Source organism: Anoplophora glabripennis, unplaced genomic scaffold (genome assembly GCF_000390285.2).
Source record: "Anoplophora glabripennis isolate ALB-LARVAE unplaced genomic scaffold, Agla_2.0 scaffold819, whole genome shotgun sequence".
NCBI classification, from domain to species: domain Eukaryota; kingdom Metazoa; phylum Arthropoda; class Insecta; order Coleoptera; family Cerambycidae; genus Anoplophora; species Anoplophora glabripennis.
In genome coordinates this window covers 75,660-100,577 of record NW_019416922.1, presented here as the reverse complement: position 1 = coordinate 100,577, position 24,918 = coordinate 75,660, and the positions used below count along the sequence as shown (strand labels likewise).

General features: G+C 31.1%; 2 protein-coding genes across 3 annotated transcripts; one reads left to right on the top strand and one right to left on the bottom strand.

Annotated features, from left to right (window-relative positions):
- Positions 1-3,296: 3,296 nt before the first annotated feature.
- On the top strand, positions 3,297-11,602 carry LOC108913832. Its single transcript, XM_018719470.1, has 6 exons — positions 3,297-3,406; positions 6,746-6,779; positions 7,180-7,493; positions 9,701-9,870; positions 11,054-11,220; positions 11,305-11,602. The coding sequence occupies exons 3-6, from the start codon at positions 7,307-7,309 to the stop codon at positions 11,510-11,512; spliced, it is 732 nt and encodes a 243-aa protein (XP_018574986.1). The 5' UTR covers positions 3,297-3,406; positions 6,746-6,779; positions 7,180-7,306; the 3' UTR covers positions 11,513-11,602.
- Positions 11,603-22,699: 11,097 nt separating this feature from the next.
- On the bottom strand, positions 22,700-24,694 carry LOC108913834 (probable RNA-binding protein 18). 2 transcript variants are annotated; one of them, XM_018719475.1, is made up of 4 exons: positions 24,539-24,694; positions 24,381-24,465; positions 23,960-24,173; positions 22,700-23,905 (listed from the first exon to the last, which is right to left on the bottom strand). In XM_018719475.1, exons 2-4 carry the CDS (start codon positions 24,458-24,460, stop codon positions 23,603-23,605), a joined length of 597 nt encoding a protein of 198 aa, XP_018574991.1. In that variant the 5' UTR covers positions 24,461-24,465; positions 24,539-24,694; the 3' UTR covers positions 22,700-23,602. The 2 variants fall into 2 exon arrangements, with proteins under 2 accessions (XP_018574991.1, XP_018574989.1); XM_018719473.1 differs by having other exon boundaries at positions 24,381-24,462.
- Between the last annotated feature and the right edge of the window lie 224 nt (positions 24,695-24,918).

The following is a 24,918-nucleotide window of genomic DNA, read 5'->3' as shown; positions in this document are numbered from 1 at the left end:
CGTGAAATGGTGACAATTGGCGCAAACATGCCTTATCCAAAAGTTGATAGTTTCGGAAATACAGGGTGTTGAAAGTTAAAATTTTAAATCGTTTTTTTTGCGATTATTCTGAAAATATGTTGGTTAGGAACTTGAAAATTTGCGAAACTATATTTTTTTAAGCGACGAATAAAATGCGTGTTGCAATTTCAGCGTTGCTCATAGAGGGCGCTACTTACGACCAATTTTAGCGAAAATTTAGTTAATAACGTTTTACCCTGTATATTTAACATGAAACTTGATTCAAAACCTAAAAGAGCTATCATTTTTCCATTAATTATGTATCTTCTCTTGTTTTATCGATCGATTTAACGAACACCATGTTTTGATAATACGAGAAAATAAAGTGAAATAAACTAAGTGTTTCTTCATGTTATTACAACAATTAACAATAAAACAAATGAAATACGCAATAATGATTTAAAATAATTGTTCGAAGAATCCACCTTTACACAACATTTACCGAGACAACTTTTCACGCGAACCAATAGATTCTTTGTGAACTATATCTTTTATTCGGGACCAAATAGAAAAATCAAGAGGATGGAAGTCCGGACTTCTGGGTGGCCAAGAAAAAATGCTTCCGCGGCTTGAAGAAGTTCCACTTTATTTAAGAAGAGACATGCGGTTCATGCACGATGGAGCTCCCCCGCATTTTTCTCGGCCAGTGCGTGCATATTTAGATGCAGTTTTTCCAAAGAGCTGGATTGGCCATGTAAGCATTTTTACTCGGCCACCCATTATTATAAATTTATTATTTTTGTGTTATCCTTAATAAAAATTACTTAAATAGCGAAGCCTTTTGGGGTTAACGTCATCATAAACATTACGTTTTTGGACAAAAATTGTTCCATTTCCAAAACGGCTCACTTCCGACTAAGGGTTTATATACAGAAATTTTCTTCCGCAATGTCTTCTATAACCCTTTCAAGTTTGGCAACACCGTTTTGAAACATCATTGTATATATGAAAAATAGTTGTTAATTACTTTCAAGTAATCTCGTATATAGACACCGTTTTGGTTCAGTGAGCATTGTTTTTTTACCAAGTTTTTTTGTAATAAAAAATGCTTATTATAAAGATAGGAGGTATCTAGGGCTTAAGCACACATTCACCTATTGATTGAACTGTATTTTAAAATAAATATACAGGGTAGCCCATCGAAAACGTACCGCAAGGCATTACAAGGTAGTAAAGAACTTTTCGGCAAATTCCAAAAACAGGTCAAATTTGTTTCTGAGGGGGACAACTTTTGGCTCAAAAAGCATACCAAAATCTTCAACCCCCTAAGTGCTATCCCCTACATTTTTTCAAATGGGATGGGGGTCAAGTGGGGGGTCATTAGAAATGGCTTTTAATTCTCTATATGTCGATTCTTACTTTTTGAACATCGATTCATTATTTCAGAAAATATGCAGCTTTGAAAGTACGAACAATATTTTTGACGAGAATTGCGAAAATCGATTTAATTTTACTTCAAAATTTACGGTATTAGTCAAGTAAATGCTGGAAATGTTGTCCGCCAACTTGCGTACAATGATACAGGTTGTCTTCAAACCGTTGTCGAACATTCTGGAGCACTTGCGGTGTTACTTCGCGACATACATTAATGATTCGTCCTCGCAGATCTTCCAAGGTATCAGGTGGAGTGCTGTAAACTTTGCTTTTAATGTGCCCCCAGAGAAAGAAATCTAAAGGATTTAAGTCGGGTGACCGAGGGGGCCACTCAATTGCACCTCTTCGTCCTATCCAGCGTCCTGGAAACGTCTCATTTAGGTAATTGCGCACATTGAGCGAGTAATGTGGAGGAGCTCCGTCTTGCTGGAAAATCAGTTCGTGTTCATTGTAAGCAGGGTCGTCCTCTATGATATTTGTTAGAGCTGGGTCGATGACATTTTGTAGTAAATCCAAGTACATATCGCCTGTCAAATTTCCAGGAAGGAAAAAAGGACCTACAATGGAATTTCCAAAAATACCTGCCCATACATTCAACTTCTGGGGGTGTTGGGAGTGTGTCTCATGGAAAATCCTTGGATTGGTATCAGCCCAGTAACGACAATTATGGCGATTCACTAAACCATTCAAGAAGAACGTACACTCGTCCGAAAAACACACATTAAAGAGGAAATTATCGTTTATCGCTCGTTCAGTCATTATTTCGCAAAATTGCAAACGACGATCAAAATCGTCTTCATTTAGCTCTTGCACTAGCCGAATCTTATAAGGATGGAATTTGTATTTTTTTAATATTCGTTGGACACTTGTACGACTCACTCCTGTCGCAGTAGCCAATTGCATTGTACTCAGCGTACTATCCATTGCCACTTGCCCCAATACCGCTATTTCCGTAGGTTCATTTAGTACCGGATTTTCAACCTGCCTCTTTTTGTTATGAACGGAGCCAGTTTCGCGAAATTTGGCCACCAATTCGCGAACAATTTTTCCAGACGCATGTTTCTCAGGATGCCGTTGGTTGAACAGTTCGGCGACCCGATTTCCGCATTCATTGTTTTTGAAAAAAAGCTCAATAATTTCTACTCTTTCTGGAATTGAGTACACCATAATTAATCAATTTAAAAGACTCGGCAGTATTGGTACTCTTCAACTACAAGTCACAAGACAGTTATCTAGCAACTTCTTGTGGCCTATCTAAATACGAAACAAAAAGCGGACAATTTTTTGCTCACCAAAATCAGGCTAAAGAATTCGCAAATCAGAAAAAAAAACAGCGAATTCTTTTGAAGGAATTTACCAAGCTAATACCGTAAGTTTTGAAGTAAAATTAAATCGATTTTCGCATTTCTCGTCAAAAATATTGTTCGTATTTTCAAAGCTGCATATTTTCTAAAATAATGGATCGATTTTCAAAAAGTAAGAATCGATGTATAGAGAATTAAAAGCCCTTTCTAATGACCCCCCACTTGACCCCCATTCCCATTTAAAAAAATTTGGGGGATGGCACCCCCACTTAGGGGGTTGAAGATTTTGCTATGCTTTTTGCGCCAAAAGTTGTCCCCCTCAGAAGCAAACTTTACCTGTTTTTGGATTTTGCCGAAAAGTTCATTACTACCTTGTAATGCCTTGCGGTACGTTTTCGATGGGCTACCCTGTATTTAATTGTGCCTAACTCGAAAATCTTACATTTATCAAGATTAAGATAAGATTATTCAATTGACAGTATAAAATTGTATTAATAATAATAATACATATAAGAAAGAGCGAGACAGTGAGATGTTATTTTTTATAATTCCTAGTGGGAGGTCAAAAATAAGCCGTTGATAAGATGGTTACATCAGTTCAAATCTCTGTTCAAATGTAGAAATTTTAGTTGCCACTAGATAAATGACTATTTTGGATTCTTCTAATTGTAAGTGCTGAGTTCAATTTAATATATTTATTTATTGGAGATAAAAAAGTGTAAATTCATTTAGTGGTAACTGAAAAATAAAAGTTATTTTAAAAATAAAATTAGTTACAATAATTATTGTGCAATAGGTCAATCATTAATATATAAATAATGTTACACTTAATAATTGCAATTATTATAACTTTTCACTACTAGTGCGTTGGCATATCATAACTCATATTATAATAAATCTATTTTAAAACAGATTTTTTGAAAAGAAGATTCGTAAAAGTAGTGACAATTTTTATTTATAGGTAAGCAGTATTATATTTTGCATGAAATTTATAATATGTATGTAGGTGTGTCAATATTAAATTAATGTGCTGTTTTCTGAATTTATTTCATTAATTATTTTAATTGAAATTAGAACCATTGTAATAAGAAATTAGAAAATAAAATATCTAGCAGTTAGACAGGATGTATTTAAAATGCATAACTGAACATTATTGGCAGGTTATAAAATAACAAAAAATGTTGTATAAATGTGTAAATATAATACCTAATAATTTTGACTCGTTCTCAAATACATATACAATTTGAAGATAGATAAATAAATAAATAGATATTATTATTATATATGTTTCTTAAAACAGAAGTGATTTAATTCAAAGACGTAAAAGAATTTGATATAAATAGAGAAGCATAGTTCCAGGTGTGGACATTTTGAAATGCAAAAAAAATTACAAACCCTAAAATTCCAGTTTTTTGTGAATTTTCATTTTTGAAGAAATAAGACAATTATTTCGTTTTCGAGTGTTAAACTGTGTTACGACAAAACTACCACGGATTTGATAATTTTTTAAAATTTTATTTACTTTCTTAAGTTTGATTTTTACAGCAAATGGTTTTAAATGACACTACAAATAAAAGTCAACCAGATTACGCTCCGGAGATCGAGGTAGCCAAGTTTCTAGTCCCCTTGTCTCCTAAACCACCTCTCGAGATATCGCATATCTATGTATTATTGATATCCCCTAACAATAATTCTGTAATGTGTCGGGACATAACTCTATGCATAAATCAAACCTTCTTGGGGAACAAAAATAATCCGTATTATGTGACCACCAACAATACCAATATTCACATTGAACTGCTGATAATGCTTCTGTAAAACCGCCTCCTATTTTTTTTTGAGGTTTTCTTCTGGTTTAGAATTAAGCAGAGCGTACTTAAAAACATAAACTCGCAAAATTAGGTTCAATTTTAACTTACCGTTAGTGAGTAATTAATAAAGTTCTTTGCTTGTGCTTTTTTGGACGCAGAACAAAAAAGTCACTTTTTACCTGTACATTCCACCATTTAATTTTGTATAATTAGGCCTGAACATCCTGTATAAGTAGGTAATTATTGTTAAAAGTGCCATAATATCAAGTTGTTTTTAAAAATAATCAGTCATTTTTAGTCCTACTGAATAATAATAATATGTTTTCTCCAACCCCATAGAAGTCTTAGCCTCCTAGGCTATTCATTGCAACGAGTTGTTTTCGTGCGAGCTACCCTCTAGTATTAAGTATGTAGATACGAAATTTTTCATTTGCAACCTGCTAGCACTTACCACACTACCCAATTGTTCAGATCTCTTCTCGGACCGCAATGTCTTCTGAGGGATGTTGTCACGGTACATAACTGATTTCTGTAAAATTACAGAATTTCCTCAGTCTTCTTTTTTGTTAGTGGGCAAATTGTTCTAGTATCGGTTATATTGTACAGAGCTGGGTAATTACTTGTAATTTAAAAATAATTACAGTTACAAATTACTAAGTAGCGTGTTATATCTAAGAAATACTTTTTTAACCAATGGATAACTCTCTAGCATGGAAATACTTTGTGGTAACTCATATAAATACTGTAGTGCCTACTTTCAAATGTACCATGTACCCTATTTTTATTTTCTAAAAAAGGTGCTGCCTGTTCACTAAAATCGAGAAAATCTTCTCTAAAATCTTCATTAAATCATTTTTTAATGTTCACGAAGCATAAAGCTTTCTTTAAACGAAATAGAAACAAATAGGATGATGCAATTTCCAGAGACGGAAACTTACGCAAATCTGCAAGTCTGTTTTTGGCTCCAGTCTTAATTCTTCTAATAGTTTGACATGCGAAAAATTTTCCCTTTTTAAAAACCATTCCTTGCACCATTTAGAGCGGTACTTCTTCTTTTTAATTTTTCTTTCCTCCTTTTTAACAATAATAGCGCACGCCACTGCCACTAAACACATTTCTTCAGACATTATTTTCTAAAATTTGCACGACCGTGTGTATCCGTTGTTAATACAAAACTGCAATTAAGATTTAGAACATCTCTCATCGTCTGTGGTCAAAATTACGCTAACATTCATGCGCTACGTACATGAATGCGCGTTGAAACATTAAATCATGGACGTCCGTGTATGACGCCCTTTAAACCACATACGCTATTACGCAATTACGTAATACATATATTCTTAAAGTAATTGTTAGATAGTTCAAATAATATAATTACAAATTACAATTCCTATAACAGTTTTGCTGCAATTTACAATAAGAGAGAGGATGGGAGAAATATAAATTACAGGTAGAAATAGGTGCAATGAATTAATTTATTTCAGAAATATTTTTAATAAAACCGTTTTGTTACTTTATATTTTATTCTGATTCCAATTGATAAAAATTTAATTTTTTTAATTTAAAATTCCAGAGCTAAATACAAGGCAGATACTTCCCATACCCCACCCCCCTTGGCGACACACTTGACTGAATCTATAACACTTCATTAATTTTTAATATCTTGAAACTCGAGCACCAAGCGTTTCTGGAACCGTCATATTATTCTTATTTTTTTAATTAATTTTTAATATAGAATGTGCTATTAATGCAGTCAATGGGCATACACAGTATATAAATAACTACATTGTATCAAAAGGAAGAAGAATTTGCACCAATTTTTGCCTAATTGAAATATATGTTAGTATCAAAGAAGTTTAACAAAGTCAATTGTTATACTATTATCCAAGCACTATTCTTCTGTCATAACCGCTTATTGTGTTGAAATATTGACCAAAAATTATTTTAAGTTAATTTGAATTGAATACAGAGCATTAGCTAAATAAAAACAATAACATACCTACTTATTTATTTTTAGTTTAATATTGTGATTTATATTTTGATTTATGTAGATATCTATTTTATATCTGTAGGATTATATCTGATGTGAAAACACTTGATTAAAAAAATAAGTGATAATAGTATAATAGTAATAAGATAATGTTACCTTGAACCTGACATGGGTAGTTATCCTAATAATGAAAATATTATTTACAGCGGAAAAAAACGGGAAAGCATTTTAATTTTTCAGGTAAGCTTCGACTTTTTAATACATTGATTTCCATTGACTAAAAATGTGGAGGTATACACTTACACGGGTGGTTGTCCTAATAATGAATATAACGCATTAAATATATATTATATATATCGCAAAAAAAAATATATGTAATTTAAAATGGATTTTAATTTTTTAAGTAACCTTGATTTTAATTTCGAAGGGTTTATAATATCATCAGTATCTCACAAGTGCGACTAGCGCAAAACAATTCATAGCATTCCTTGCCAGTAGGTACAAAGTAACACTATGTGCAAGTAGACATTGAATAGCAATGACATTTAATATATAACACCACTTTGTAGGTTATATATGGTCCACACTCAATAGTCAAATATTTTCATAAACATAAAAACACATTTCTTTGATTTTTTAGCATCTCTAAATATTATAAATATTTATAATATCTTGTCAATATTAACCGGTATAGCGCAAATAAATAGAAGTATTAAATATAAATAGACCAGTTAGTTGCAAAAACAAGTAATTATATTCTGAAGAAGATGAGTAACTGGAAACGGCCAGAAAATGTTCTATTTCCATCTATTTGGAGAACTTTTGAAAGAAAGGACTCTGCTGGAATTACCCGAAAATATTGGGTTCAGGATTTGACGCCTGAATATGAAGATATTTTTGTAGATAACTCGATAAAGGTTTTTTTAAAGGACGAACCTACATGCAAATATTCAAGTAAGTAATGTGAAAATTAAGAAAAAATACCTTCGGACTAAGTCATTTTTAGCATAATGAAGGGATCAAGGCATCGGATGTACCTTCAATCTTTTTTAATAGCAGAAACATATATTTTTGCCGATTATGGCACATTGCACATTATTTGAATGGGGTTAACCAAAACTTGGGAGAGAAAAAGTAAATCTTACTCTCGGCAACATGTGAACAAAGAATATTATTTATTTATTAAAGATAATTTTTCAAATTTTTAAAAAATTCTGTTAAATAATTTTCAATTCAATTCAATTCAATTCAATTTATTACAAACATGGGACACATGTAATTTAATAATACATATACATATGTACACGTATACAGGGTGATTCATTAACAATGGGAAAGTCGAAAGCTGAAGATACTACACGTGAAATTGTGACCATTGGCGCAAACATGCCTTATCTAAAAGCTAATAGTTTCGGAAATACAGGGTAATGAAAGTTACAATTTTAAATCGTTTTTTTTGCGATTATTCTGAAAATATGTAGGTTAGAACTTGAAAATTTGTGAAACTATATTTTTTTAAGCGACGAATAAGATGCGTGTTGTAATTTCAGCATTGTTCATAGAGGGTGCCACTTACGACCAATTCTACCGAAAATTTAGTTAATAACTTTTTACCTTGTATATTTAACATGAACCTTGATTTAAAACCTGAAAGAGCTATTATTTTTTCATTAATTATGTACTCGATTCATTTCGGTATATCGATCCATTTTTGAGAAAAATCGATTTAACGAACACTATGTTTTGGTAATATGAGAAATTAAAAGCGAAACAAACCAAGTATTTCTTCGTGTTATTACAACAATTAACAGTAAAACAAATAAAATACGTAATTATGATTTAAAGTAGTTGTTCGAAGAATCCATCGTTGGCACTGATACACTTTACACGTTTTCTGAGAGATTTTCGAGTTTGTAACAACATATTGGCATTGCGTCTGACTTCGTTGGCAGCGATTTGTATTCTTTGCCCTTTGTACTCTTCACGCGAGCCAATAGATTATTTGTAAACTATATCTTTCATTCGAGACCAAATAGAAAAATCAAGAGAATTGAAGTCCGAACTTCTGGATAGCCAAACAAAAATGATTACATGACCAATCCAGTGATTTGGAAAAACTGCATCTAAATATGCACGCACTGACCAAGAAAAATGCGGTGGAGCTCCGTCGTGCATGAACCACATGTCTCTTCTTAAATAAAGTGAAACTTCTTCAAGCTGTGGAAGCATTTTTACTTGGCCACCCAGAAGTCCGGACATCAATGCTCTTCATTTTTCTATTTGGAAGAATCTATTGGTTCGTGTGAAGACTTATGGCAAATAATACAAATCGCTGCCAACGAAGTCAAACGCAATCATAATATGTCGACTTTAAATCATTATTACGAATTTCATTTGTTTTATTGTTAATTGTTGTAATAACATGAAGAAACACTTAGTTTGTTTCGCTTTTAATTTCTCGTATTAGCAAAACATAGTGTTCGTTAAATCAATTTTTCTCGAAAACGGATCGAAATACCGAAATGAAACAAGAATACACAATTAATGGAAAAATGATAGCTCTTACAAGCTTTGAATCAAGTTTCATGTTAGACATACAGGAAAAAAGTTATTAACTAAATTTTCGGTATTATTTGTCGTAAGTGGCGCCCTCTATGAGCAATTCTGAAAGTACAACACGCATCTTATTCGTCGCCTAAAAAAATATAATTTTACAAATTTTCAAGTTCCTAATATTTTCAGAATAACCGCAAAAAAACGATTTAAAATTTTAACTTACAACACCCTGTATTTCCGAAACTATCTACTTTCGGATAAGGCATATTTGCGCCATGGTCACCATTTCACGTGTAGTATCTTCAGCTTTTGATTTTCCCATTGTTAATGAATCACCCTGTATAACTTAAACCTAACAAATAATCAATCAAATGAGTCGCCTAAGCTTAGCTTATTCTGTGCATACATCTCAAATATGTATAAAATAACCTAATATGATATAATATGAGAATACATGTCTACTAATGTGAAATTCTTCTAATTCTCCATATTATCTATTGGAAAGGAATTATGAAGAACCAAAATTTCAATAATTTGTTTAAATACTATCAAAAAGTGAAATGTAAATAAATATTGATATAGGGAATTATTTTATTTCATTTCAGATTTTGTGGAAGATCCACAGGCAGTGCAAGAATTTGCAGATTTATGGAGATATGCCTTTAGTCACAAATTAGGTATTATTTGCCTAACAGAAGATGAAAATGGCAAAATAGAATTTGTAGGGGGTAATATGACTACCATAAGTGAAAAAGGTGATGCAAGCGATTTAGAGGTAAGTCCTAAATCACTTTTAATTTACAATGTATTCTTCTTTCTACTTCAAAGTACTTCGCTCGGGCGAGTTTTCACAGTCGCAGGGTCTGCTATTATGAAAATATTTAAATTTAATATATACAAAATGTTCATATTTCTGAATTAAGAAATAGATTCTTGCAATTTCTCAATAAAGTTAGTACTCCTATTAAAAACAGTTTCGAAAGAATTACCGATTGTATTTGTAGTCATATAAAAAGCATGCATCATATATGTTTTTACTATTTTTTTTTTTTTGAAAAACAAAAACAATTACAGCAATCCCTTGTGTCTGTTCAAAGACTGTACAAATATGACTAAATTATAAAATATCTAAAAAAAATTAATCAAATTTTCAGTTCAAAATTAAAATTTTTCTTTTATGAAAGTATTTTTGCGTGTTGGTCTTTGTCGTGATTAAATTATAACAAGTAAAACACCAATAAAAGGGGAATTAAAAATATGTATTTCAAGAGACCTTATTTTTAAAAAATTTTGTTGATGAGGGTAAGTCGAATTGTGAAACGTAGGACAGCAAAACTAGCATTTTCATAAGAAAGCGCAGAAAAGATTATCTCGTTCTTCTTTTTGCTAGCTCTGAAAATAACAGAAAACGGTAAAATAGATAATTATTTTTTTCAAAATCCCACATACATCGTATATCAGACATATTTAACAAACTGCAAGTTTTACCACGCCAAACGTATTTGCGCGAACCATATTTTTGGCTCTTCGGTTTGTGCGACCATCCACATGCACGTACAGGGCGATTCACTATATTTTGACCTCCCTTTAACTTTTTTATTTTTAGAATTATAAAAAAATGTGAAATACAAAAGTTGCACGATTTTTTATGAAGTTTCTGAAAATTAGAGTAGAAAAACAAATGAAGTCCAAACAAAATGGCCGCGGATATTAACTTTGTTAATTTTTCATATTTGGATAGAACTTTCCCTATCGAGCATAGTCATATAGGGTTTGTTGGGCCCATCTCTATAGTGAATCACCCTGTAGTTCTCGCTACAAGCCGATTTGTGCAAGTAATCATTTGGTAAAGCCTGTACGTGTGGTAGGCCCATAAGACGATAATGTATCAATTATATCAGAATCATACTTATGAAATAATAAGTATCAGACACTAACAACTACCTGTCTTATTTTAGGGCAAATCTGAAACATATAAAAAAGTGTTATCAGCAATTATATACACATCGAAAAAGAGGGATATATTCAGTGAATTAAATATTAACGAATATCTAACTGCTTTTGGTTTATATGTTCTGCCAAAATTTAGAGGGCAAGGAATAGGTACAGAAATTTTGAGAGCCAGGTAGGAAATAATGAAACGAATAATTTAGAAAATAGATTGCTTAGTATTTTTGGTGTTATAATTAAATTAGCATTTTATTTTTAGACGTGAGTTATGTTTAGCAGTTGGAATCAAAACCTCAGCCACCGTATTTACATCTATTATATCCCAAAAGAATGCTAAGCAGGCAGGGTTTAAAGAGTTTGTTGAAATAGATTATGATGATCTGGAAAAGATAAACCCCATCTGGAATTTTCCGGGAATTACTTCCTTTACCAAATCTATAAAAAATATGTACATACAATATTCCTGAGATGTTATTAGCCTTTAAGCAAACCTGTTTATTTGTGTTCTGAAATGCTTATTAAATGGTTAAATAAATAAAACCATTAAATTTTTTGTACATACGGGTTCTTTACAATGCAATCTTAATGGTTCAGAACCAAAAAGGTGAAGCCTAACTGACTATAAAATATTTTGCCTGTTTAACATTTTTATCATTAACATTTTGTCATAAATTATTATAGAAATATTATGATGACATAAACTTAATGCTGTAAAGCTTAACAATGGAAGGCAAGAGTGACGTTCAATATGTTAGTCAAAGTCTTTGCCATTTTGGTATTGTTCAATAAAATTATAATAATTATAATATTATCAACCAAACAAAAGGCAATATTTAAAAGAAAGTTCCTAGTAATTCCATAACTAACTTTTAAACAAAGTGTACAAAGCATATTTGAACATTACTAAGAAAGATTTTGAAGTTTTGAACAAATTTGCTAAATTAATGTTTCTTTGAAACATTGTTGGGTGGTCATTATAACTTTGTTACAAACTTCTTGCAAACTTGCTGTACACACTTCTTACAGCTTACAGTTTTATTTGTAAATGATGAACAATGTTGAAGCAATTTTATTTTTCTTAATGGGGGTAACACCAGGTGATTATTTAATGGTCTCTAACTAAATTTAAATATAGGTAGTGTTGTTGTTTATTACCTAAACGGAGACTACGTTTCTGATATTTCCAATTTACCCTCTGCCCCTTGGAATTCGGGTTAACGGCGCTGATGTCCATCATATGTCCCAAGGACATGGCTTGGACTCTTCAGTTTTATGACAGACATCTGAGGGATATCTTAAGTAGATACAAATCAGGGAATCTCCCAGGTATCCCACATGTCCCAGGAGCATATAATTTGTACTATGTATAGGCTATCTTCAAGACAGACAGAGGATGTATGTATGTCTGGATGTATGTATGGTTATCTTTTCGACCTCTGAAGGATGTCTTGTTACAGATTAATATAACCACCCAGTCTATGTCCCAAGAGCATACGATTGGCTGTCAGTAGGATAACCTGAGAATATCTGATTATGAGAGAACCTCTGGCTGACCAAGCGACACATTTTTATTGTTATATACAGTAGTTATCGAAATCACTTAGTTACTGTAAAAATTTATACCTACTTCCGAAATTTATAGGTTTTTGTAAATAATTATTTATTGTATTGTGTAATATAAGGATGCTTATTTATATCAGCAAAGAATGTCCCCTTTAATATAAAATCGACGGGTCTTAGCGTTTTTCTACAATCTCTACGCAGTTCTTGAAAATTACTCTGTTTCGTTTTCATTTGGCCACCCTGTATAAAGATGAAAGATAGAAATTGTAGGTATGTACCAACCCTAGGATGCTCAGGTATATACATCCAAGGGATATCCCAAGAAATGTTTGCTTTACCACAATAATGAGATATCTTCCATATGTTGCGAAATAAAATATCTGGTACATACGAAATTAAATGTCCGGAAGACATACGGTTAATGTTCCAGGATGTGTGCCATAAATAATAGGATAATAAAGGGTTATCCTGAGGCTAACTTGTGTTATTTTGGTACCTATAAGTAGTATTATAAACTTCCATAGTTTTCTTATTGTGTTTGTTATATTTATATTCTTCATTGTTATCATGAAATTGATATCTATTCATTTTTTAAATTAGAAGAATTTCCATATTATGTAACATTTTGAACACGAGTTGAATGTCGCAAAATGTCTTATAGAAGTTAGTGTTTACTTGGCATTTTCCATAATAATTATCTCAAATGTAGAATTTACAAATAGAAGAATTTCGCGCTTGTTGTATTTAGTAATGCTATCTATATTAGTATGAATGAAGGTGTTACAAATATTTTAATTGTTTGCTAAACTGAAGAAGTGTAAAGTATTGATGTATTTGCTTACGTTTTGAGAGGAATAAATATAGTTTTGTTTACATATTTTTTTGATCAATTGAAGTAATTTTACTTGAGAGGGAGTTTCCTGAAGAATTATCTTATTTTGGAATATATGGAAACATTTTTTCCTCACATGTGCATATTATTATAATAATTTCAATAAGTACATACATATGTTAACGGTGACGTAGAAGAGCGAGCACTGCTAAATATCTTTAGGATTAGGTACTTAAAATAGAAAATAATAAATAAATAGAATAAATGACAAATATTCAGTATTATAACCAGTACCTCTTTAGATTACATCCCTTAAAAAAAAATGAAATGAAAAAAAAGTAGTCCGCCAAAATATTCATCTGGAATTTGAAAATGATACAGCTAATGTATAATTTCTTTAGATATTAAAAACCACTCTGTAATTCTAAAACTAAGGCTCTATTACATGAGTCAAAAGCCAAGAATTATTCCGTCACTGCCTTTTAAAATGTGACATGAATTTTATTAAATTATTCAATGGAGTTGGAAAAACTGTTTCTTGTTTTCCTGTGCTATTTAAGAATTACAACAGTTATTTTTAATTTAACCGAGGACAGTCACAATTCTGTAGAAAATAAGGTTTTATCTCATTTTTCGAATGTTCACGAACTTAAATAAGTGCGAAATATTTTAGGAGGTGGTTGCCGAAGTTATTTTGTGAAAAAAAGTTCATATAAACATAGGTCGAAATATGCTTCTTTTCCGAGATACAGTCTTTAACTTTTAATTTTTCATTTATTTTTATTAATTATTTAAAAGAGTTTTAAAAATATTGACTCGAAATTTGATGGTTGTATCAGAGAACACTATATCAACGAGAAGCGACAGCAAGGCTTTCTGCGTTAACAGTTTTCGTATGCGCATGCGCGAATTGGGTTGTGTTGTTGTCAGTTGTCAGTGGCTGTCAGAGCCGTCAAATATAAATAGAAAAACGAGTAATAGTTTTTTGGCGGTGGACAGTTGTATTGTATAATGTTAATTGATAGTGGATTTATTTGTATTTTCCATCTACAATTAGAATCAACTTGAAATCAATAAAATGCATGGTTATTATTGTGCTTTTCGCGATTGTTCATCCAAAACTGGTGAAGGATCAACCCTATTGAGATTACGTAAGGATTAGAAAGGTAATTATTATTATTATTTTAAGTACCTACCTCTAAACTGTAAATCAGAAAAAAGTATTTTGATTTTTAAAATAATGTGGAATGTTTTCTTGTAATATGGTATTGCATAAGTACAGAGAATATCTTTAGGAGAATTTTTATTTTTGTTTGCAGTGCTCGAGTGTGGATAGAAACTTGCAATAGACTCGATTTATTGCCTAGGATTGTGGATGTATATAAGAATTATAGGCTTTGTGAACACCATTTCGAAACCAAATATATTGGTAAAGGGAATGTAAGAATAACCTTATTGCCAAACGGAATACCTATACAGTTTCCTCAACTTAGAAATGGGCAAGAAGAGCTAGAGGCAAAAATTGTGGAAGATTGTCCCAAAGAAGTTATAGCATTGTCAGGTACCTATTTTTAAAAAATTATTTCAAATATTGCAGTAAAATATTATATCTGCTTAATAAATATATTAGTTGTAAAACATCTTGTTTTATTTTTTTATATATTATACCTAATTTGTCTACATTTTACCACAATTATCCTTGTATTATATGAATAACGTTTGATACTGATGCAGTTCGTTCAGTGTACATCTATTCAAAAGTGTAACTTCTCTCAGTGTAAACGTTTGTGTTTCTGTCAAATCGGTCGACTCTAGCGTGACCACAAAACATCAAAGGAACCGCCGATTCTGTCGCTTCTCGTTGGTATTGTGTTCTCTGGTTGTATTTTATTTAGACATATTGACAGCAACCTACTAGATAATGTATCAATAGAAATTAAAAATACACAACTTGCAATAAAATATGTTTTATTTGTTTTCCTCAAAAACGATGCATCCTACGAAAAAAATTGAAGTGCAAATTTCATTTAAAATCGATGGCGGATTTCTAAAAAAATACCAAAACTAGAAAGTCAGTAGCGTTCATTTTTTTTATTAAAAAGTTTGTGGCATTCTTATACGAATGCCACTGGTGCAAGTAGAAATACTCAGATCACTCCAAAAAATGTATATTTATCCCTCCAAAGCGTTTTTCAAATTTCGAGTCAATATCTTTAAAACTGAAATAATTAATAAAAATAAATAAAAAATTAAAATTTAAACACTCTGTATCTTGGAAATGAAGCATAATTCGACCTACGTTTACATGAACTTTTGGCAGTTTTTTGTAGAAATAATGTTACATTCAGGTACCGTTACGTTATGAATGAATGAAGTGTTTCTTGTTGTTTTTCATTGTAGCAGCCGTTTAGGAATTAATTTACTTATTTGCAGACCATAAGCGCAAATTTAGTCCACATACATATTATTCGTTTAAAATCCATGTGTAAAAATTGATTATTTTCTCTGCATTAAAAGTTAGTGAGTTTTACAATGATCTCGTTTTAGTGTTATAATTAGCTTTGTTTATTTATTCTTGAAGCAGCAGTCTTTCTTGGGCTTATGAGCGCGAGAAGAATTGTGGCAAAGAATAGAGGAAAATTATAATCTCAGGGAAAATTATGTCATGATAAGTTCCTCCTGATTATATGTCAGTGTATATAGATACTGAAGGACTTTGTTCTGAACAATTGTAGGGCTCATTACTTAATTATTACTACTACTACTATTATTACTATTTATTAATGTTATTTATTATTTAGTTTGATATTTTTTCCAAAAATAAAATTATTTCTATAAATAACCGCCAGTGGCGTATTCTCTTTTTGGGAAAATTTGGCGGACGCTTTAGTAGCACGTCACTGGTTAAAACCAGGAGGTTTTCATCAAATAAACGAATAAATTTATTAGGAAAATTTAATAAAACGTAAAAACAAGCTCAAATATCCCCTAAACGTTTGCTACCATTAAAAAACACCAAGAAACCTTTTTCATTCATTTAATGTAACAGTACCTATTATTTGTACAAAAAAACGGCAGTGGCATACTTTTCTTGCGAAAATGAGGCGGCACTTCCAGTAGCACCACTGGTTAAAGCTGCAAGGCTCACATTACATTTAATAAAAGGTCTAATTATGTGAATACGCTGTAGTAAATTTCATTCAATTCCGTCAGCGCATTATGAAGATATGGCAGAAAAAAATATTTTTTTGTAAACTCTAACACCCTGTATCTCGAGTACCGAGACCCGCTGGAAAAAAGTTTATAAAGCAAACTCTACTTATTTTTTTGGTAATGAATCTAATCCAGTTTCTGTATTTAAATTTAAATCACGATGTATACGTGCATTTTAACATGCACATAAACTTCTCATATTACCCACTTTCCCCTATGTTGAACTTATTCTTGTTTTTCTGCAACTTGAAGGAATAATTCAAGGCAAAAATTTAGTTACTTCTTTTGTAATTATTTATTTGTGGTATTTTTTATTACTTTGTTTTATTTAATTGGATGTTTTGCCACGTTGAAGTAAACAAATTAAATAATTAACAATTTGTGGCAAAAGGGCCAATCAAAGGCAAGGGTTGATTTTATAAAATTTATGTATCTAAAAAAAAATCTGGGAAAGTAATTACTTTGGATTACACTACACAAGATGAGTTAACTTTTTAAAATAGTTTGTTAAAAAGATGGATTTGTTATTTGACCTATACCAAAAATAATAAATAATAGTATCATATGCAGGTACTTTCCAGAAAAAAAAAAGAATTTTTTGCATTGACATCTTTACTTCACATTTTGCAAGCATTTCTTTCATTTTACACAGTATTTCATTATAAATTTGTACTTCACAAATATGTACCTAAATTATATTAAAATAAATACATTTCATTAAACATTTGTTAAAATATAGGTACTTAACTAGTACGTAGGTAACATAATATCATTGAAACCTGAGATTCAAACTGTATTACTGCAATTAGCTGTACACAAACTAATACCAAAAAATATTACAAGGAATATGCAAAATATTATTTACATTAATTGACAGGGCATAAAAAAAGCATGTATTAACCATTTGAATCCTGGCAAATAAGCAAAAGAAATATCTTCAGCTGACAATTTTACTTTACACCCATTATGCAATAAAATAGTTCACAGTCTACTCCTGAAGATAATTATTTTGGCACTCTTGTCTTATGTATGAGGTTATTAGGTAATTCAAGTGATGTATTTAAATCGAAAGAAGTTACAAGCAATCTCTGTAAACAAAAATTTGTTTTTGAAACTTTTTCAGTGCTTGTAAGGCTGATTCGAGTTACAATATTAGTGAATTTCACTATTTGATCAATATCCATTTCATAATTTAATACATATTCGTATTCTGTAATTTGAAAAATACTCTTCAATACACAACTACGAGTATAATTACAATTACATTTTTACATATTTTTATAGAATTTAGATAATTTTGCACTATTTTAAAACCAGTTTAAAAAAATAAAATTGATATTATAAAAGGTACAAATATTATTACATTGGTTTTCAATATTTAATGCAACCAGTGACTTCCTTTTTTGTTTAGAATTATTTGTTATTCAAAAGGAGTGTATTCATTTAAAAATTTTTACAAGTAGGAACTATTTTGCAATTAAAACTGTGTATGATATTAAAAAATACTATACATTTAATATTTCTGAATTTCTACTTAATTTTAGAGTAATGACAGATTTTTTCTATAGACATTTTGACTTGGAATTAGTGATGGGAGAACTCTTATGAAAAATTGATTATGTCCAATTCTTAAAAGTATTTGTTCTTGCATACTTGCTGAAAGTATTTGAATACTTTATGTTCTCGATAGTTGCTAGGTTATCTAGCAAATATATTGCAGTGTGAGAAATATTGAAATTAATTTAAATCAGCTACTAATTCATCATACTGAATGAATTGGAATATTTTTTGGTTCTCGGTGGTTACTAAAAAGTTCTCACTTGGACAAACGAATGACTCGTAAATAGAAAGAATTTCAAATAATCAATATATCTACGCACATATTGTTTAAAAAAAATATTTAAATTTTTATTAGAAACAAAAAATATATTTTAAAGCAAAGGAGGAGGGGCCCTAAGACCGGTCTTTGGCCTAATTTACTTTTGGCTCACCCTTACCCTCCTTTCCCGCTCCACCACTTTAAATGCCGGAGAAACCATCGCTTATTAGAGGAATCTTTAAAGAGCTTAGAGATGTGAAAGACATTCAATTCCTATGAATCTTACATATGAAGAGTTTTTCGGGTCGCTGATCACGAATCTGGTCTGAGAATCACGAAATTCAAAATGGCGGATCCAATATGGCGGACAAGAAAATTGAAATATCTTCAAAATGCATGAATTTTTTTGTAATGGGGTTTTTTGGGTCTATAATTACGAATCTGGACACTAAATCACGAAATTCAATATGGCGGACAGGAAAATTAAAATGTTATTAGAATGAATTTTTGTGTAGTGGGTTTTTTTGGGTCTCTGATTACGAATCTGAAGGCAGAATTTTGAAATTCAAAATGACGTATTCCATATGGCGGACAAAAAAATTAAAAAGATCTTCATAATCCTCAAATATTTGTTTATAGAAACTTTCTTGGATCACTCATTACAATTATGAATTCAGAATCACGAAATTCAAAGTGGCTAATCGAATATGCACAAACATGTAGGTATGTATAATTTTTGATTTTTTCTTTTTCGTTTTATTGAACGTAAATGTTTCAGCTCATTTAAGGGGGTGGTGGGGGAAAGGAAGGTGAGAGGGTTGGTTCGTTTAGGGTGGAAACGATTCAGTATTGCTAGTAGGAACTAAAAAATTTTTTTTCAATTTTTTCAGACAAAAATAAATTAGGCCACAAACCGGCCTTGAGGGTCGTCCTCCTTTAAATGCTACACAAAACTTTATATAATGAAAATGTTAATCTACCACCGCACCGCGATTACAATGTGCATCAAACAACAATTAATCTTCCTCTCGGCACTTGGTTCTCGATTCTCAGTTTCCGGATAATCATTCGATTCTTAAAAGTATTCGAGAACCAGGTACTCGATTCTTAAGAATACCCAATTCTGCCCATCACTACTAGAAATACAGCGTGTCCCACTAGTACGAGAAAGTCCAATATCTATGTTAAAATGAGGAATATATGGATGTTTCTTTTTACTGTGTTACCACATTTCTCGGAATGTACAAATTAAAAATATATTCAACTATACAGGGTGTTCCACTTTTCCTGACCAGACACCAACTTTGGTTTTTTAAATGGAAACACACATTTTTTATATTTTTTTCGGATTCTACATCACAAATAAAGGGTACTTTGTGTAGAACAGTTCTATTCAATTATTCACAGTTTTTAAGATATCTCGCTTGAAAGGTTTTTCTAGTCAATATTGGTTGCTTACATTTTCTAATACTGACAGGTTATACTAATAGCTACTAAGCCCATTTTTTTATCAGATGTTTAGTAAGGATGATTCTTCCGAATCATGATCCAAAAACTGGCCTGCGTTATACAGGGTGTCCAAAATATCATGTCAAAATTGCCAATTTAAAAATTGAAAAATCTCGATTTTTTTAAATGCAACACCCTGTATATTTTCATACCATGAGATGCAGAATTAAATTCTCTACAACTTTGCTATACTTGCTCCTATACCAAAATTCATTAGTTTTTCATGAAATCTCATTTCTATGAAAAAATGCGAAGTTTACAAATAGCTTATATGTAAAATAACATAGTAGGCTCCTGTCAAAGGATAATCTGGAAAATTTTCGATTCACATAAGGTTTAATAGAAAAGCGACAATAATTGTGAAATGAATTACTCTAAAAAAGAATTAGTAAATAAATAATAGAATAATTAGTAAAACTCATGGTAACTGTTTATTGGCAAGATTATTTACCAAGCTAATAATCCAGATTTACAAAGATATCCTCGTACAAAGTGTTTTGTAAAACTGAAGGAGAGGTTTGAAAGAACAACAAATGCAAATTATGAGAAGACAACAAGAACACACGCATGCAGTATCCAAAACAGTAAATTAACATCGTGCATTTCTCACAAAAGTAATAAAGACCTAGTTAAATTAGTAATTAGTAATTAACAGGTAACCGCTCAAAATGTCTGCCATTTTTCTCTAGACATTTAGCAATTCCACGACGAAAATTGCTTGACACATTTCGCAGCATTTCCGGAGTTACGGTCAAAAAGCATTTCTTATCTTTGCCCGTAAATCTTCTATATCTGTCGGAGGAGTTTCATACAGCCTGTCTTTTATATAGCCCCATAAAAAAAAATCAAGACAAGACAGGTCTGGGGATCGGGGAGACCATGGAATTGGACCGCCTCTAACTATCCACTTATCTGGATACAAACCATTTAAGTGTTCTCTAATCTGAAACAGTTTTTCTATGAATTTACATAACTTACATAATGAGAAAACTTACCGTCAGTGTGGCCTGTGCTGGGGCACCATCATGTTGGAACCACTGACTGTTTAAGTCATCCGGAGAAATATGTCCCTGCAATTGGAGCAAGTCGTTTTGTAAAAATTGCAAATACCCATTACCCGTTAAGTTTCCTTCAATAAAATGTGGTCCAATGACATATTCTCCGCATATTCCCGCCCAAATGTTGACATTAAAGCGGTGTTGATAATCGTCTTGTCTTATTAATCTGGGATTATGATCGGCGTAATGGTGATAACTATGTCGATTCTCTCGACCAGTATTGGCAAAGGATGACGCGTCAGTAAATAACACCTTTGAAAAAAAAATTTCATATTGTAGCTTTATAGTTGCCCACTCACAAAACTGTACTCGCTTCTGAAAATCTTGCTGTGTTAAGAATTGGTGATGCTCAGAATGATAGGGGGGGGTTGATTTTCTTTAACGTTCTATTAACCACACTTTTGGAAATACTAATTTCATCACTAATTTCTCTGACACTTGTAGATGGATTTTGGACTGCACATCCCAAAATGTCAATTTGACTATTCTGATTACTGCATGTGTGTGTTCTTGTTGTCTTCTCATAATTTGCATTTGCCGTTCTTTCAAACCTCTCCTTCAGTTACAAAACACTTTGTACGAGGATATCTTTGTAAATCTGGATTATTAGCTTGGTAAATACGACTTGGCAAGTCTAAACAGTTACCATGAGTTTTACTAATTATTCTATTGTTTATTTACTAATTATTCTTTAGAGTAATTCATTTCACAATTATTAATGTCGCTTTTCTATTAAACCTTATGTGAATCGAAAATTTTCTAGATTATCCTTTGACAGGAGCCTACTATGTTATTTTACATATAAGCTATTTGTAAACTTCGCATTTTTTTCATCGAAATGAGATTTCATGAAAAACTAATGAATTTTGGTATAGGAGCAGGTATAGCAAAGTTGTAGAGAATTTAATTCTGCATCTCATGGTATGAAAATATACAGGGTGCTGCATTTAAAAAATTCGAGAATTTTCAATTTTTAAATTGGCAACTTTGACATATTTTGAACACCCTGTATAACGCAGGCTAGTTTTTGGAGCATGATTTGGAAGAATCATACTTACTAAACATCTGATAAGAAATGGGCTTAGTAGCTATTAGTATAACCTGTCAGTATCAGAAAATGTAAGCAGACAATATCGACCATAAAAACCTTTCAAGCAAGATATCTCAAAAACTGTGAATATTTGAATAGAACTATTCTACACAAAGTACCCATTATTTTTTATGTAGAAACCGAAAGGAATATAAAAAATGTGTGTTTCCATTTGAAAAACCAAAGTTGGTGTCTGGCCAGGAAAAGTGGAACACCCTGTATAGTTGAATATATTTTTAATTTGTATATTCCGAGAAATGTGGCAACACAGTAAAAAGAAAAATCCATATATTCCTCATTTTAACATAGATATTGGACTTTCCCGCACTAGTGGGACACGCTGTGTAATTTAAACGAACTTTTTAAAGTTCTATTAACATAATACATATTAACAAAATTGCAAAATCAAGTGCAAAATCGAGTGCAAAATTTAATAAAATCACTCATATATTTTTAAAACAAATTAGTTAATAGAAAATCTATGTTTGTGGTGTATTTTACACGTATTTACAATATTTTTTAAGCTGTTATATTCTTAATTTAATTCTAAAAATCCTTATAAAATGGTGCTAAACTGAATGAAATTTATTAAAAGACAAGGCAATATAAAACAATATGTGACAAAGTGATTACTGATTACTTGTGTTAATTCGGAAAGCTGATAAGAAAATATTTAGAGTACATGACGAATTAGAAAACTATTAATAATAAAATAATAAATATTAATTACTAACATTAAAAAATATCAAGAGACTATTCATAAGTTGTTAATTCGATCTATAATTTGTTTGAAATAGTAGAAAAATATTTCAATAATTTACTAATTTGTTTAATAGAAAAGTAATCAAAAAAATTAGTTTTGTATATTAAGGTAAACTTGTTCAAATTTGTTTCAACTTATTCGGTTCATATCCATACTGAGAATATATTCTGTAAATTTACAAGTTCATAATTTATCATTTTCATAAATGACATAAAAAAGTTTATAATTTGGACCCCACTGCAACAATTCTAATAGTGCTAAAAATCATATCCCTCAATGTTGTAATAATTATTTTGTTTTTTTTTATGATAAATTTGAATTTTCTGCTACATCAACGTTTTGTTTTAATTTTAAATCATCCTCAGGGTTGTAACAGGAAATAAACACAATTAAATAATTTCGCAAAGTTATAAAACTTACTAACAAATACAAGCACAAATTACAAAAAAATTTGCTATTTATTAGCTAATTTTGTGATTAGCTATATTTATATTAGTAAGTTTTATAATAACTGTAATCATTTAAGTTGCCTAAATATATATAAATTACAAATCTGAGAAAGATTTAAAATGAAATCGAAAAGTTAAAACTCAATTTCTATTATCCTAAAAACCAACAAAGTAATTATAACAATAATTGTAATATTTGTAAGTAGTTTCGTACATAATCAATAAATAAATACATAAATCAAATCTAATACCTAATTATAATTATCTCCTAAATTTGCTTTTACTATATGGTTTATTATACCTATCACTCTTCTTGAGGGGATGTTTGTGTTTGAAACTACTGATGGCGGTTGTCTGCGACTTATTATACTGATACTGTACGATAACAGGTGGTTTAGTTGCAACCGTATCATTTATCTTAAGTTCGTCTTCTTGTTTTTTCTCCATTAATTTTAGTTTAGCCTCGATAGCCTGAATTTGGGATATCCTATCAGTCTTTTTACCTTCTTTTGACATAGCTAATGCAGGTATTACTATTTCAGGTTTTGGTTTCTCGACTTCTTCCTACCATAAAATAGCCATTGTAGGTAATGCTCTATTAATAACACTGTTACTTACATTATTGACACTATGTGCCCAAGTTACTATGATATTCTTCTGTCCCACTAATAAGTTATGTAATGCATTCTTTGCAATAATAGCGTCTTCTTGTTTTACGTATGTAACAAAAGCATAACCTCTTGGTTGTCCGACTAAAGGTCCGTTTCGATGAAAAATTAGATCAAACTTCTCAATAACACCATGTTTTTGCACAAGTTTTAGAAGGTGATACCAGTAAAAGAAAGATACGTTTAAGTTAAAAATGTTTAGGGTTGAATATGTGACGTTAAAATGTTACAAATAAAATTTTTAACAATGAGAATATACAAATAATTAAAAAAAGTAACAATTAAAGCTGTTCTAAAAACAATTATATACTCCTTTGTTAGTAAAGCAGGTTTTGTGAGATTTGTGTTATTAGAATTTGATGAACACTTACTCAGTAACTCTAGGATCCAAATTACCGATCCATAACCGCTTGTCCTCCGTAGAAATAACTTTTTTAGCTGAATTATCCATATCTACTGAAAATGTTGGGGTGATAAAAATCAATACAAGGGAGAAAATAACAAGCGTCAATATAAAAATATTACTTACCCTAGTGTGATAAAACTTAGTGGTACAATTTATGCAATATAGGCCCCATTGAAATGTAGTTATTTTTAAAAGAAAAAAGCTAAAATTATTTTAATGCAAACATATCCATGTTTAGACAATTCCATCCGACTTCCCATAATTCCATTCCATACCAAGCTGTCGTCAATTCTCAAATCTCAACTGTCAATGTCATCTCATCTCTGTCAAAAACCAAGTCACAGCACCATGGAACATGTTATTAACATTGTAGAAACAGTTATTGTATTGGCCCACCTACGAAGGCTGTCCAGGCCTACACGAGATGAGGCAGGATAAAGAGGGATAATCCCCCTCGATCCCAAATCATTGAGGCCAATTTCTAGCCATAGAATAATGGCGCG

Bases quoted from the DNA above. Each gene is read 5' to 3' on its own strand.
- LOC108913832 (XM_018719470.1), top strand. From the start codon at position 7,307: ATGAGTAACTGGAAACGGCCAGAAAATGTTCTATTTCCATCTATTTGG. The intron at 7,494-9,700 runs GTAAGTAATGTG...ATTTCATTTCAG, and splicing joins ACCTACATGCAAATATTCAA to ATTTTGTGGAAGATCCACAG. The intron at 9,871-11,053 runs GTAAGTCCTAAA...GTCTTATTTTAG, and splicing joins GTGATGCAAGCGATTTAGAG to GGCAAATCTGAAACATATAA.
- LOC108913834 (XM_018719475.1), bottom strand. From the start codon at position 24,460: ATGGATAATTCAGCTAAAAAAGTTATTTCTACGGAGGACAAGCGGTTA. The intron at 24,174-24,380 runs GTAAGTGTTCAT...TTTCTTTTACTG, and splicing joins TTGGATCCTAGAGTTACTGA to GTATCACCTTCTAAAACTTG. The intron at 23,906-23,959 runs GTAAGTAACAGT...ATTTTATGGTAG, and splicing joins GGGCACATAGTGTCAATAAT to GAAGAAGTCGAGAAACCAAA.